Here is a 13221-nt window from a genome sequence, read left to right as displayed (position 1 = left end):
CCCAGTGCCAGCTGAGCCCTGTGCTTGTCCCTCCACAGCTCAACTCGCCCATGAACTCCGTCACCAGCACAGAAGACATCAAGCCACCCCTGGGGCTCAATGGAGTCCTCAAAGTGCCAGCACATCCCTCAGGAACGATGGCCTCCTTCACCAAGCACATATGTGCCATCTGCGGGGACAGATCTTCGGGTGAGGCTGGCAGGGGCTCAGGGCTCAGGGTGTGGCAGAGGGCTGGCATTGGCTCCCTGGCTCCATGGCAGCACGGGCAGTGCCAGCAGGAGCTCTCCTTTGGACACAGCAGGGGATGAAGAGCCGAGCCAGGAGACCCCAGGTCCCTGTTCAGCAGTGGGGTCTCATCCTCACCCCACTGGCAAACATCAGGGGGTGTCCTTCCTCTCCCCATCCTTTGGTCCTCACTGGTCACACCATGCCACATGAAAAGATGCTGCTGACATGGAGTTCCTTCACTCCTGGGAGATAAAGATGGGCTAATTCCCTTGATTCTCCTGCTTTTCTCACAGCTCCCTGCTCTAGGAGAGCTCTGGTTGCTCACAAGGGTTTGTGAGCCCTTGGTGACCCCTGCTGTGATCCAGGCTGGAAGTGGGGGGTGGGAACGTGGTACAGAGCAGGCTGGGTTGTGTGTCTGCTGTGGGGGGTTCAGAGAGCTCACAGAGGGACACCCCTGTTCAGGTCCATTAATTAATTTCTAAATGGTGGTGGAAGTCCCCAGGGAGCACGTACAGTGTGAGGAGACTCTGTTAATTGATCGTAATTAACATTATCACAGTGAATAGCAGATGAATTCATGGTGATCAGAACATTCATAATGATCAAAACAAATGTTCTGCCCTGCCCCAGCCCTGCTGTACAGCCCAGCAATGGCCTTTCCCTGGGTGGAAGGCAGGATGTCACCCACGGATGGCACCCTGACCTCTGCTCCCCCCAAAACTCAGCTGGGAGAGATCTGCAGGCCAAGAAAGGATCTGGGGCCGCCTTTAAACTCGAGTTTTCCCCCTCCCCCAGGTAAACATTACGGGGTTTACAGCTGTGAGGGCTGCAAAGGCTTCTTCAAGCGCACGGTGCGCAAGGACCTGACCTACACCTGCCGGGACAACAAGGACTGCCTGATCGACAAGCGCCAGCGCAACCGCTGCCAGTACTGCCGCTACCAGAAGTGTCTGGCCATGGGCATGAAGAGAGAAGGTAAGGCCAGCCTGGCCAGGGGGCTACAGTGTTAAAAAGCCACAGGGCTTGCTCCTTAGCTGGGTAGCTGATTCCCTGTAGGGTCAGAGCGCCCTGAGCAAGCAGTGTTAGGGTTGGATGGCTCAGCTCTCCGAGGGTGCCCGAGCTCAAACTGCTGCACAGCCATGGCTAACCCTTAGCAAGCTCAGTGATTGTCAGCTCTTAGTGATTTTCAGCTTTTATGGTTTCAGCTCTTAGCTTGCTGAGGGGCTCTGGCTGATCTGGCTTTCAGAAGAGCAGACTGAGAGAGGAGAAGTGGCTGCTTTGGTTTGTTCCACGAGGGTTCTGACAACAGCTCTTCTGACAGAATGGGCCAAGGCAGCCCCTTTTGTAGGATTGGGAACTGACCATCAGTAAGGGTTAGGGAAAATAGCCTGTGGGGTCACAGAGAGATAAGCAGGCCTGGAGGACCAGAGTGAAGACTTCTGGTTCAGTTCCTATGACTTGGCATTTCCTTATCTCTAAACCTTTATCCACCACGGGGCTGCAGCAAGCCCTGTGTCTGCTACACTGCAGGGAGCTTGGAGGGCACCAGGAGGTGGTGGCAGCCTTGCCCAGGGGTGGGATCGCTCTGGTGACACAAATCTCGTTTGTGGTTTGGGTTTGCGCCTCAGCCAGAGCATCTCCTGGTCTCCAGAGCCTCTTCTTCCAGAGCCTCCCCTCCCTGTGAGTGCCAGAGCAGCGTGTAGGGGATGGGCAGGGACACTTTCCACTCCAGCCTGGCCCTGGGCACTTCCAGGGATGAGCTTCCCTGGGCATCCTGTGCCAGCGCCTCAGCACTTATCCAGTGCTGCATTTTTTGTCTCATTGGGAAGAAAAAAGCAGTTTGGTCTCTTTAAGATAGCTCTTCCTTAGTGGAATTTAAATTTAGGGTCTAAACTTCCCCGGCAGTGCCTCTTTTAAATCATCTTTTGAAATGCTGACTGTTGTAATCTAGCTGGCAGAGCAGGCTTTTAGCAGACAGGACGTGAGAGTGACCCCAGCTCTGTGCTGCTTTCTGCCCTCACATCTTCAGAGCCACACTTGCCTCCCTGACAGGCTGATAAAGCCAGCCCTGCTCTGGCCCTGGCCCACAGCTCCAGCCTGGGAGCCTTTGAAGAGCACTCAGGGCTGTCTGGAGTGTGGAATAAACTGGAGCTGCTCTGAGTGTTGGGCAAACCTTGCCACGCTCAGTTTATGGGGTTACCCGAGGACCAAAGCCACCAAGTGTCACAGCTGTCTGTGCTGGAGGTGTGGGGGGATTGCCAGGGCGCCCAGGGGACCTCCTTGGCCCTGCTGAGCTTAACCCTTGGCTGCTCAAAACAAATGTTCCTGTCCCAGCATGGAATGCAGAGATTGAGGCATTCAGGGCAGGGGTGGGGGCTGGCACTGCCCTGGGTGCAGAGCCGTGGGCAATACTGGGTCCCACAGGAGATGTGCAGCAGGGTGTGGAAAATCTGATCCAAAACCTGAGCCGTGGGAGACTCAGGTGACCAAAAAGCAGCCAGGAATTCTCCTGTGTGTTCAACCAGAGGAATACAGAGCATCCCCTTCCCCTGGCACTGCATCCAGAGCCTTCCATGGCCCAGTTACCTTTCAGCCCCCCAGAACAAGGTGTGTAGGAGCAGCAGGAATGCTGGAACTCTGCCACCCTGTGAGCAGGTACCTGCTCCCTGCCTGCCCTTGGTGCTGATTGCATGGGCAGCACCGCTGGAAATTACAGGTCCATTAATTAATTCCTAAATGGTGGTGGAAGTCCCCAGGGAGCACGTACAGTGTGAGGACTCTATTAATTCATCTTGATTAACATTATCACAATGAATAGCAAATGAATTCATAATGATCAGACAGTTATTTAAAAGTGTGACAGATGGGATCCTGGTAATTCCAGGAGTGCATTCAGGCAGTGCTGATGGATCTGGTGAGGGCAGCCTTGGGAAGGGCAGGAGCTGGTGATTTGACAGTCATCATTAGGTGATTCGGGCACAATCCCCACGCAGGGAAAGCTGGAATAACTCCCCTGTCTCTTGTTGTAAACCTAAAAATTCAGTGTCTCCCAGAAATATCTCAGTTGTGCTAAAGCTGAAAGTCAGGAGTTGGGTCTTGCTGAGCTCTGGTTTTGAGCAGCTCTGGAGTTTCACACGTGAAATCCACCTGGTTTGTCTCTTCCCATTGCACCCATCCCAGCTGACTGGAATTGGCCTTACACCAATCCTGCTCCCACCTCTATTTTGGGGAAGAGTTTTGGGCTAAATCCTGCATTCCTGCTAATTCCTTTTGCCTGAGTATTCACATCATAGCTGCCTTTTTATTCTCTGGCATAAACCCTTGTATCTTTTAAATTACAGAGCCCAGGCTATGGGCCTCATTTCCCTAAAAAACATCTTGCTCTGGAGAGCTAATTTATAGCTGTGTGAAGGCACAGCAGATTCCTGCTGGGAAGTGTCTCTGCTGTAGCCCAGAGGTGCTGGGTTTGGATGTGAAAGCCTCTCAAATCAGTGCTGGAGCTGAGTGAGAGGCAGGGCAGGGCTGGGCAGTGGTGCTGGGTGATGCTGGGAGGAGGAGTGAGAGCCAAGGCTGTGCTCCACTGAAAGAGGGTAAAAGGAAAGGGGTTATTGGGTGAGGAGTTGGATTAGAGGAGGCAAAACCAAGGTTTGGAGGGGTTTGATCCCAGCAGCTGAGGGTCTCCAGGAGAACAAGCTGAGAGCAGACCCAGAGGGATGGACCTGGTGCCCAGCAGAGGCAGAGCAGACCCAGGGTGGCCCTGCTGAGGGACAGGGATCCTTCAGGGCTACAAACCTTGGCTCAGAGAGGGGAAAGGCTGCAGGAGCAGGGGATTCCTCCTGCTGTGTGCATCCCTTCTGGCTGCTCCCTGCTAGGAACACGTCAGAGAGATCCCAGCATTCACACTGAGTGAGCCCCACTCTCTCAGATACTGCAGCCATAATAAATAAGCAGATGGGAACATTTATTTTTTTCCCCCCCATGAATTTCTGCCAGCTGTGGAAGGCTTTGGTTTTTTTTGCACTCTGTCTCCCACTAAATGCAGGATAGTCAACAAAATTAAGATTACCATCAGGGATCTTGGCTAATGCAGGGATTGTTCTTGTGGGGGTGGCTGTTTGCATCCAGGAGCTGAACTCTCCCTGCTCAGTCTGTTCCTCATCAGGCTCTGAGGTTTCTGTGCACTCAGCCTTGTCTTCCAAAGGGAAAAACTGGGAATTGCCTCGGAATCAGGGAGGCAGAGCTCTTGTGAAGAGCTGGGAGTAAACCCTGGGGAGCTGGGGCTGGGGGTGCTGTGTGCCTGGGGGTGACAGAGAGGGGACAGGCTCGGCAGGGGCGTGGTGAGCTGGGGCTGTCCCGGGTGAGGAGAGCTGGCAGCGCCTCTGGGATCACACAGGGAGCAGGAAATACCAGTGAGGAGCCTTTCCCATGCTCCCGTGGCTGCCTCACAGGGAGCAGGGCTGGGAACCGGCTCCCAGAGCCTTCCCTGGGTGTGAGGGGCTCCTGGGGAGAGCCAGGATGGGAGCAGGGATCCCAGAGCCTTCCCTGGATGTGAGCAGGGATCCCAGAGCCTTCCCTGGGTGTGAGGGGCTCCTGGGGAGAGCCAGGATGGGAGCAGGGATCCCAGAGCCTTCCCTGGATGTGAGCAGGGATCCCAGAGCCTTCCCTGGATGTGAGCAGGGATCCCAGAGCCTTCCCTGGATGTGAGCAGGGATCCCAGAGCCTTCCCTGGATGTGAGCAGGGATCCCAGAGCCTTCCCTGGGTGTGAGCAGGGATCCCAGAGCCTTCCCTGGATGTGAGGGGCTCCTGGGGAGAGCCAGGATGTGAGCAGGGATCCCAGAGCCTTCCCTGGATGGGAGCAGGGATCCCAGAGCCTTCCCTGCATGGGAGCAGGGATCCCAGAGCCTTCCCTGGATGTGAGGGGCTCCTGGGGAGAGCCAGGATGGGAGCAGGGATCCCAGAGCCTTCCCTGGGTGTGAGGGGCTCCTGGGGAGAGCCAGGATGGGAGCAGGGATCCCAGAGCCTTCCCTGGATGTGAGCAGGGATCCCAGAGCCTTCCCTGGATGTGAGCAGGGATCCCAGAGCCTTCCCTGGGGATGGCCAGGCTGGCTCTGCAGGACCTGGTGCCAGGCTGCAGGCTGGGCTCTGGTGCCAGCCGGGTGAGGTGGCTGTGGGTGCATCTCAGAGCCCATCTGGAGAGCAGAGAGCTGCTCCCCTGCAGCACCTGCAGCTCAGGCTGCGTGGCTGAGCCCAGAGCTGTTCCTAAATCCAGGTGCAGGTGCAGCTGCTGTGCTGAGATCCAGAGCTGGGCTCAGAGCACCCAGGACATCTGTCCAGCTGTGCAGCCCTGCTCTCTGACTTCAGGACTCCATTAAACTGCACAGCCTGAGTTAATTCTCTCTCTTGCTGTGTGTGTGGGGTGGTTTTCCCCCTCTCACTGGCCAAGCTGAGGGGTTCAGCCTGGGAAAGGTTGGACTTGCAGCATCCCCACAGCCCAGAGACCTTCCCGTGTCTCCAGGGAGCTGCTCAGTCACTCAGTCCAGAGGGATTGAAGATTCCCACTGATCCCCTGCCATGGCTGTGCATCCCCCTGGAGTCTGGGCCATCCCAGCTCCTGGGCCATCCCTCAGCAGCACGAGCAATCTGGGGAGAAAGCAGGAATCCAGGTTTCCAGCCCACTGTGCAAGTGAATGTGAAAGCAGGCAAGTGGCCACAGCCTAGTGAGGGGGCAGAGTTCAAGAGCACAGTTATTTTTAGGAGTAATTTTGGAATGGAAAATGTCTTCCAGCTTAATGAGCTTGTTTCTTATATCCTTTTAAAGTGCTGCTCTTTAAGCCAGCTGGTTAAATGATGCTGGGTTTGGGTTTTGGCTTTTTTTCTGTTTTTAAGGATGCTCTTAGGTTGAGAAAACGAATTTGGCTTTCTCTCCTTATTGTTGCTGTTTGTTTATACTTCAGTGTCCAGAGAGTGAAGTGAACTAGAGATTTTTTGCTGTTGTTTTCCAGAGCTGCTCCTCATGTGAACTGATTGCATGCAAAGGTTTCAATCCACTTTTTAACACTCTGAAGTTACACTTTCTAATTACCACGGTGGTATTTTGCATCCCTTAAAAAAAATTACAGCGTTCAGTTGAAAATGTTGGAGGGGAAAAAAAAAAAAACTCATTTATTTCATGTGTTGCAGCTTTTGAGGTTGTTTACAGTAGCAGAAAGCTGCACCTCTGAAAAAGACAAAAAAGGAAGGTGACACAAGAAAGCAAAGCAGAAGAAACACTGTCTGAATTTGTTTTCTCAGCTGTCTTGGCATTTTGGATATAAACAGGTACCCGGGGCATAAATGCTTCAAGATGCTGCTGATGCACAGCAGAGATGTGGCTTTGTGAGAGGCAGCAGAGCCCAGTAAATTCCAGCGTGGGAGAAACAGAAATGCCCAATAACCCCACCCAGCACCTCAAAATAACCTCCAGGATGGGGGAGAGCTAAAGCTGGGCAGACTTGGGGCTCTCTGAGCTGAGCTTTGGTACCTTCCCCTGTGCTGTCAGCTCACAGAGAGGAAGAAAGGATAATTCAGTGCCCCAAAAAATGGTGTTTCCTGGAGAAAACCCCGTTTTTGGGGCACTGAATTATCCTTTCCCCGTGGAAAGGATATTTGTGTATATTTGTGGATGGAAGGATATTTGTGGGTAGAAGTGAGTTATCCTTTCCCCTGTGCTCCTGGAGGGGTGGATTTCCATCCCCAAAAGCTCTGTGTGGACACTGGGTGAGAGTCCCTGGAGCTGCTGTAGCCTCCAGGTCTCTCCCAGCAAATCAACAAACCTGTGCTGCTCCTGCCCTCTCAGAAACTCCACTGCCCTGTGGGAAACCCTCTCCCTCCCTCCACTGACATTCCCTTGGTGCAGAAGTGCAGTGCCCACCCGCAGGGCTCGGTTTGGGCACCAGAACTGGGTTGGGTGGCACTTTGCACTCCAAGCTGCTTCTTTAGCCATCAGATGCTGCCCCATGAGCAAAGCCAAGATGTCCAGGGTGATGTGGACACCTGCAGAGGATGGATCTGGCATTTTGGCCCATCAGCCCTCGGGCTTGGGGAGCTGAGGCTCACCTGCAATCCACAGGATGAGACATTTTGGATTTTAAAGACACCAGAGGTCACCAGGGAGTGGCTTGGACACATGGGGCTCCGTGTCTTGCTGTACCACGACCTGGGGACGTGCAGATGGGCTAGAGAAGCTCAAGATGAAACATGACAGCAGCTGGCCTGGGGCAAGTGCAGACCAAATCAGGCAGAATAACAGGAGAGGCTCTTCATCAGGTGCCATGGAAAACACAGGCTTCTGTCCTTGGCTGGGCTCAGACATAGCTGGAGGAGGTGGGGCTGCCTCGCCGAGCTCTCTGACTGCATCTTTTTTCCTCCTCAAGTGGATTGCAAGGTTCAAATGCTTCCCTTAAGTTCAGAAAACCAGCCTGGGAAAGCTCTCAGCCATCCGAGGCTCCTTGAAGAGAAATAAAAGCATTGGCACTGCCATCAGCAGTGGGGAGCTCAGCTCTGGAGACACTGGGTGGCCACGGCTTGGAGAGCTCTGCCTTGCACCAGAGGCTTTTCTGGGATGCAGCAAGGCAAATTCCTGCCTCAGCTCCTGCATCTGAGGTGGACAGACCCACTCTGTTGGTCAAAAGCTGTGCTACCCTCAGGACCAGGAAAAGCAGCGTTGTTGGGAGCTGAGAAGAACAAGGTTATTCCCATTTTGGTGCCACCAGACAAGCTGCCAAGCAGCTGCCACCTTGGTGGTTCTCTTCGTAAAAACATAAATAAAAACCAAACCCACAAAGAAACGCAGTTCCCAGACCAGATCCATTGGGAAAATGGGGTTTTGTCATCTCTGCTGTGGTTTATTTGACTAATCCCCAGTGGAGGGGGGAGTGGGCTCCAGGGATGAGGTCCTAGGTCTGCATGGTGAGGGGTCTGCTCACTGCTGGAGATTATCCCAGATTTCATGGGTAAAAAAAACCCCTGTCCTTCTTTCCTTCCCTCTCTTCTGTGTGCTGCTGTTTTCCTGCATCTCAAGGAGCACAGCCCCCATTTTTTTTCCTGGATGGTGACTTGGCTCTCTGCTCCTCTCCTAAGAAGGAACATCACCTTGTCAGGTCCTCAGGAACTCCAGGGAAATGCTGGAAGAAAATCTGGACATTTTCCATGGGGCTTGTGCCTGTGGATGGATGGATGGATGGATGGATGGATGGATGGATGGATGGATGGAGGGATGGAGGGAGGGAGGGATGGAGGAGGGAGGGAGGGAGGGAGGGGATGGATGGATGGATGGATGGATGGATGGATGGATGGATGGATGGATGGATGGATGGATGGATGGATGGATGGATGGATGGATGGATGGATGGATGGATGGAGGCGACGGAGGGACGGGAGGGAGGGATGGATGGAGGGATGGATGGATGGATGGATGATGGATGGATGGATGGATGGATGGGATGGATGGATGGAGGGATGGATGGATGGATGGATGGATGGATGGATGGATGGATGGATGGATGGATGGATGGATGGATGGATGGATGGATGGATGGATGGATGGATGGATGGATGGATGGATGGATGGATGGATGGATGGATGGATGGATGGACGGACAGAGGTGATGGCAAAGTGATTCCACACTTGTTCTGCCGTTGGAGGAGGCTGCCTGGGCTTGGCAGCAGGGTGCAGCAGGGCAGATGACACTGCTGGTGAGGGCTGGTTTATCTTTGGCTGCTGGGTGGGCCTGTGCCATCTGCGGTGCCCGGGCTGTCCCTGCTGCAGTGCAGGCTGTGCGTGGGGCTGAGCTGGGATGAGTCAGCTGTCCCTGACCAGCTCTGCAGGGAGCTGCAGCACTGATTTTCTGGTGCAGCAGCTCTGAGCTCGGATCAATAGAAGAAACTCCTTATGTGTCTGATCTCTGCCCGTCTGTCCCTGGATTGTTTGTATCAGCTGGGTTCAGCCTGGTCGCTGTCAGGTGCCCTGGCAGATCCTCTCCCACAGCCCCTGAAGTGTGTCTGGCTCTTCAGGCCAGGAATGTGGCACTGATGAGGTTGAGATTTGCAGACTGAAGGCTTTAAGCAGCCCCTGTCTGCCCAGACCTCTGCAGTGCTTTGCCACAAATCTCGTGTCCAGCACGAGGACGTGGTTTTGGGGTTAACACCATGGTGGGGTGACCCCAGTGATCCCAACTTTGCACCATCATCCTTGAGAGCTGCTGCAAATCTCCAGCAGCTCTTTGGCATTTAAATCTTTTTATGAGATCCCATTTGTTGGGGGTTTGCCTTTCTCTCAGGCTTTGGTGTTATTTAGTAGGTGTTTCATCTCCTCTAATGTGCCCAGAGGAGCCTTGGTGCATCTGTGCTGCTGAAGGAGGGCTGGCATTGAGCAGAAACTTCCCTCTTTCTGATGCTTGGAGAAACAGGAGTGGGCATTTATTTTATTTTATTTTATTTTATTTATTTTATTTATTTATTTTATTTTATTTTATTTTATTTTATTTTATTTTATTTATTTATTTTATTTTATTTATTTATTTTATTTATTTTATTTATTTATTTGTTTATTTAGTTTAGTATTTTATTTTATTTTATAGTTTATTTTATTTATTTTATAGTTTATTTTAATTTTTTATATTTATTTATTTTATTTTATTTTATTTAACTTTACTTTTATTTTATGCTCTGCCTGAACATCCCATAACCTGCTTCAGCTGCAGCAGGGAGGGAGTGCTGGGGTAGCTGACAATAAATACCAAGGTTTTGACATTTCTGGAGTGGCTCAGCAAAGAGCTGGGTGGGTTCAGAGAGCTGTGTCTCATGGCCAGAGTTGCTTGGACTGTTCTCAAGCAGAGTGGGCTCAAATGTGCTGTGGAAAGTGTGGGATTTAGGGTCTGTGACAAAGTGATGGAGAAAGAGAGAGTTCCCCCTGCTGCTGCACCAAGCTGCCTTCCAGGAGTAGGGAAAGCCTGTGCAGGTTTCCAGGGGAGGTCATTAATGACAATAATAATAATAATAATAATAATGTTATTAGCATCTAGTGAGTGTTTCTCATCTCTGAGCTGCTCAGATATAATTCATCAGCATGTGACAGGCTGCTGGCAAGATCATCCCCAGCCCACAGGGTTTGGGACAGGTCTCTCCTGTCTGTCTGGAGCCACAGGCAGGATGGAGGTTTGCATGGAGCTCCTGTCCCACGGGAGCTGGGGAGGGGCATGGCATGGCCTGCAGGGAAATCCAGAGGGGGCTGAATTTGGGATTTCTGCCTTAAACTGACCTGACTCTTTCCTTTAGGATTCCCTGATTCTGTCCCTTCACCCTCCCCTTTCCCTCTCCTGCAGAAGGTGTGGCTTCCTTTGTGGTGCTTTCCATTTCCATTTCTCCTGGAGCTTTTTATTTCCAGCCCCTGTCCCTCTGCAGAGGGGGAGCTTTCCCTGCCCAAGCAGGGTCATCCCTCTCCATGCACACACAGAGCTGATTTCCCAGCCTGGGGCTGCTCCCTGCCTTCCCCAAACCTCCCAGTATTCCCTGGGATATCCCCCTCTGGCCACGCTGGGAGCAGGTATCAGAGAGGGGTGATCCTGCAGGATGCTTTGGGGTTTCGTGGTCACCTGCAGGGCCTGGGGGTGACTCTGTGAGAAATGGAAAACTCACTTCCAAAATATTTAAAAGGTTTATTGAAACCTTATCAAAACCACACCACAAGACTGAATAGATAAAATATTACAGTGCTGGGAGCAGAGGATTTTCCCCACCATGTGCTCATCCACACAAAGGAGGTTTTGCCTTTTAACCCTTTAGCTCCTCCAAAATTCTGTCCACTGACTCCTCCTTCAGTGTCCAGTGGTGGAGATCACTTCCTTAAATATGGATTGGAGGTCAGGGGCTGCCAAAGTAATGAGCCAACCCTCCCAAATGTCCCCAGCCCTGGTAACAACACAAGGGGGGTAAAACATAACTCCATAACTCCATAAAAAACATAACTCCATAACTCCATAAAAAACATAACTCCATAGCTCCATAAAGCTTCTCCTAACATGTGTACCTGATTTTTGCCTTTTAATTGTGAGAGTCAGCCATCCCATGGTGGAGATGACAGTCTGGTCAGAGAGAGAGGAAGCCAGATAAGCTTCCCATGAATTGCTCTGGGAAGTTTTAGGGAGGCAGAGAGAAAGAATGGTGAATAGTCTGGTGTTTGTAATAAGATGTTTTACCAAAGGGTGCCTTCTTAATTAAGCAGTCGTGTGAGATGTGCTGATCAAATGTGTTGGCCAGTCAGGCCCACCTGTGTGGGAGCAGTGTCTAAAAGAGGGGGTTCCAATAATCTGGGGCTTTCTGGCCCGTTTGCCTCCTGACCTGGAGTCTGGGTCACTCATCCCTTCCTGACTCGGTGGTGACAAGAGCAGCTGACACAACCAGAGCACACAGCCTCAAGGGAAATACTGGATAGCAGGAATAAGTTTTTCACAGAAAGGTGATAAAGTTCTGGAATGTTCTGCCTGGGGAGGTGTTGGAGTCCCCATCCCTGGGTGTGTTTAACAAAGCCTGGATGTGGCACTGGGGGCCAGGGCTGAGCTGAGGTGTCAGGGAATGGGTTGGACTCACTGGTCTGGAAGGTCTGTCCCAAGCTGGTGGCTCTGTGGTGCTGCAGTGTGCCAGCCTGACCGTGCCCCTGTCCCTGTGTGTCCCTCACAGCCGTGCAGGAGGAGAGGCAGCGGGGCAAGGACCGCAACGAGAACGAGGTGGAGTCCACCAGCAGCGCCAACGAGGACATGCCCGTGGAGAAGATCCTGGAGGCTGAGCTGGCTGTGGAGCCAAAGACAGAGACCTACATCGAGGCAAACATGGGCCTGACCCCCAGCTCGGTGAGCACCTCTGCCCAGCCCCTCCTGGGGACACCAGAGTGACCATGGGGACAGCACAGAGGGGTTGTCCCCTGTGGGAAAGAACTTGGAGTAACTTCTTTGAGCTTGGTTTCACAAGGTTTTAGAGGTTTGAAACACGCTTTAGATAGCTTAGCTGCTCTTGCAGGCATAGAAATTGGTAAGGTGGGTTCAGTTGCAGTGTTAGAAATGAAAAGGTTTAGTGAAAGGCAAAATAACAGAGAAAAACTGAGCTAAGTGCAAGAAGTCTTTGCTTTTGATAAAATACTTTATAAAAGCAATTAGTTTCTTTGTTCCCCTTTTTTTTATTTAGTAAATTGCTCAAGCGAGATGTTTTAGCTTTTGTCTAATTAGCAGTTTTTAGGTTTGAAATGAAGTTCCTTTGGCTTATAAAGTAGCTTTTTCACCGAATCGAAGAAAGAAACTTTTATGCTTCTTTCTTTTTTGAGAGGACAGAAAATAGTCTTGTCACTCCATCAACAAAGGGCACCCTGCTATAAAGAACCAGCTCAAAAATGCAATTCCTGGCTCTGCTGTGGGCTCTGTGAGCCAGCAGAGAGCAGAGCCAGCAGCCACCAGCCTTTGGTGTCTTCTGTCCCACAGCCACAGGGAAGAGAGAGGTGCTGTAAGGAGTGATTGAAAGGGCTCTCAGAGGAGGTTTTATTTGTAAACAACAGCCCCCAGTGCTGAAAGGCAGGAAGACACTGCTCTGAGGAGCTCAGAGACCAAGTGAGGCAATAAACCTGTGTGGCTGAAGTGCAGAGAGGTGAGAGCTGGGGAAGGAGGGTGTGACTTCTCAGGTGCAGAATTATGCAGCTGCCTGGCTGTGAAGAGAGAGAACCTGGAGAAATTTGGCTGTGAGTTGGCTTTCAGGTTATTTTCCCAGTTAGAAACTTGCATTGTAACTGGGCCTGCTTGGAGCAGCTGGGCTGTACCAGGATGTTGTGTGCACAGGGGAGGGATAGCAGGGAAATGGGACAGGAGCAGCCTGGGCTGGTGGAGGGTGTTGGGATGAGATGGTTCTGAGATTGGGGTGAGATGGTTCTGAGATTGGGATGAGATGTTCTTGAGATTGGGGTGAGATGGTTT

At 52.0% G+C, this 13221-nt stretch overlaps 1 protein-coding gene across 2 annotated transcripts in view; it reads left to right on the top strand.

Moving 5' to 3' along the window:
- The window catches only part of RXRA (retinoid X receptor alpha), a 103786-nt gene that overhangs the window by 73987 nt on the left and 16578 nt on the right, over window positions 1-13221 (top strand). For both annotated transcript variants that reach the window (XM_009093369.4, XM_018917638.3), the window contains exons 3-5: window positions 39-189; window positions 1024-1203; window positions 11945-12114. In XM_009093369.4, the coding sequence (XP_009091617.3) occupies window positions 39-189; window positions 1024-1203; window positions 11945-12114 (501 nt within the window). The remainder of the gene's footprint in view (window positions 1-38; window positions 190-1023; window positions 1204-11944; window positions 12115-13221) is intronic.

Source organism: Serinus canaria, chromosome 17 (assembly GCF_022539315.1).
Source record: "Serinus canaria isolate serCan28SL12 chromosome 17, serCan2020, whole genome shotgun sequence".
Classification (NCBI taxonomy): domain Eukaryota; kingdom Metazoa; phylum Chordata; class Aves; order Passeriformes; family Fringillidae; genus Serinus; species Serinus canaria.
Note: the sequence above shows the minus strand (reverse complement) of the source record. Positions and strands in the feature narration are given on the sequence as shown.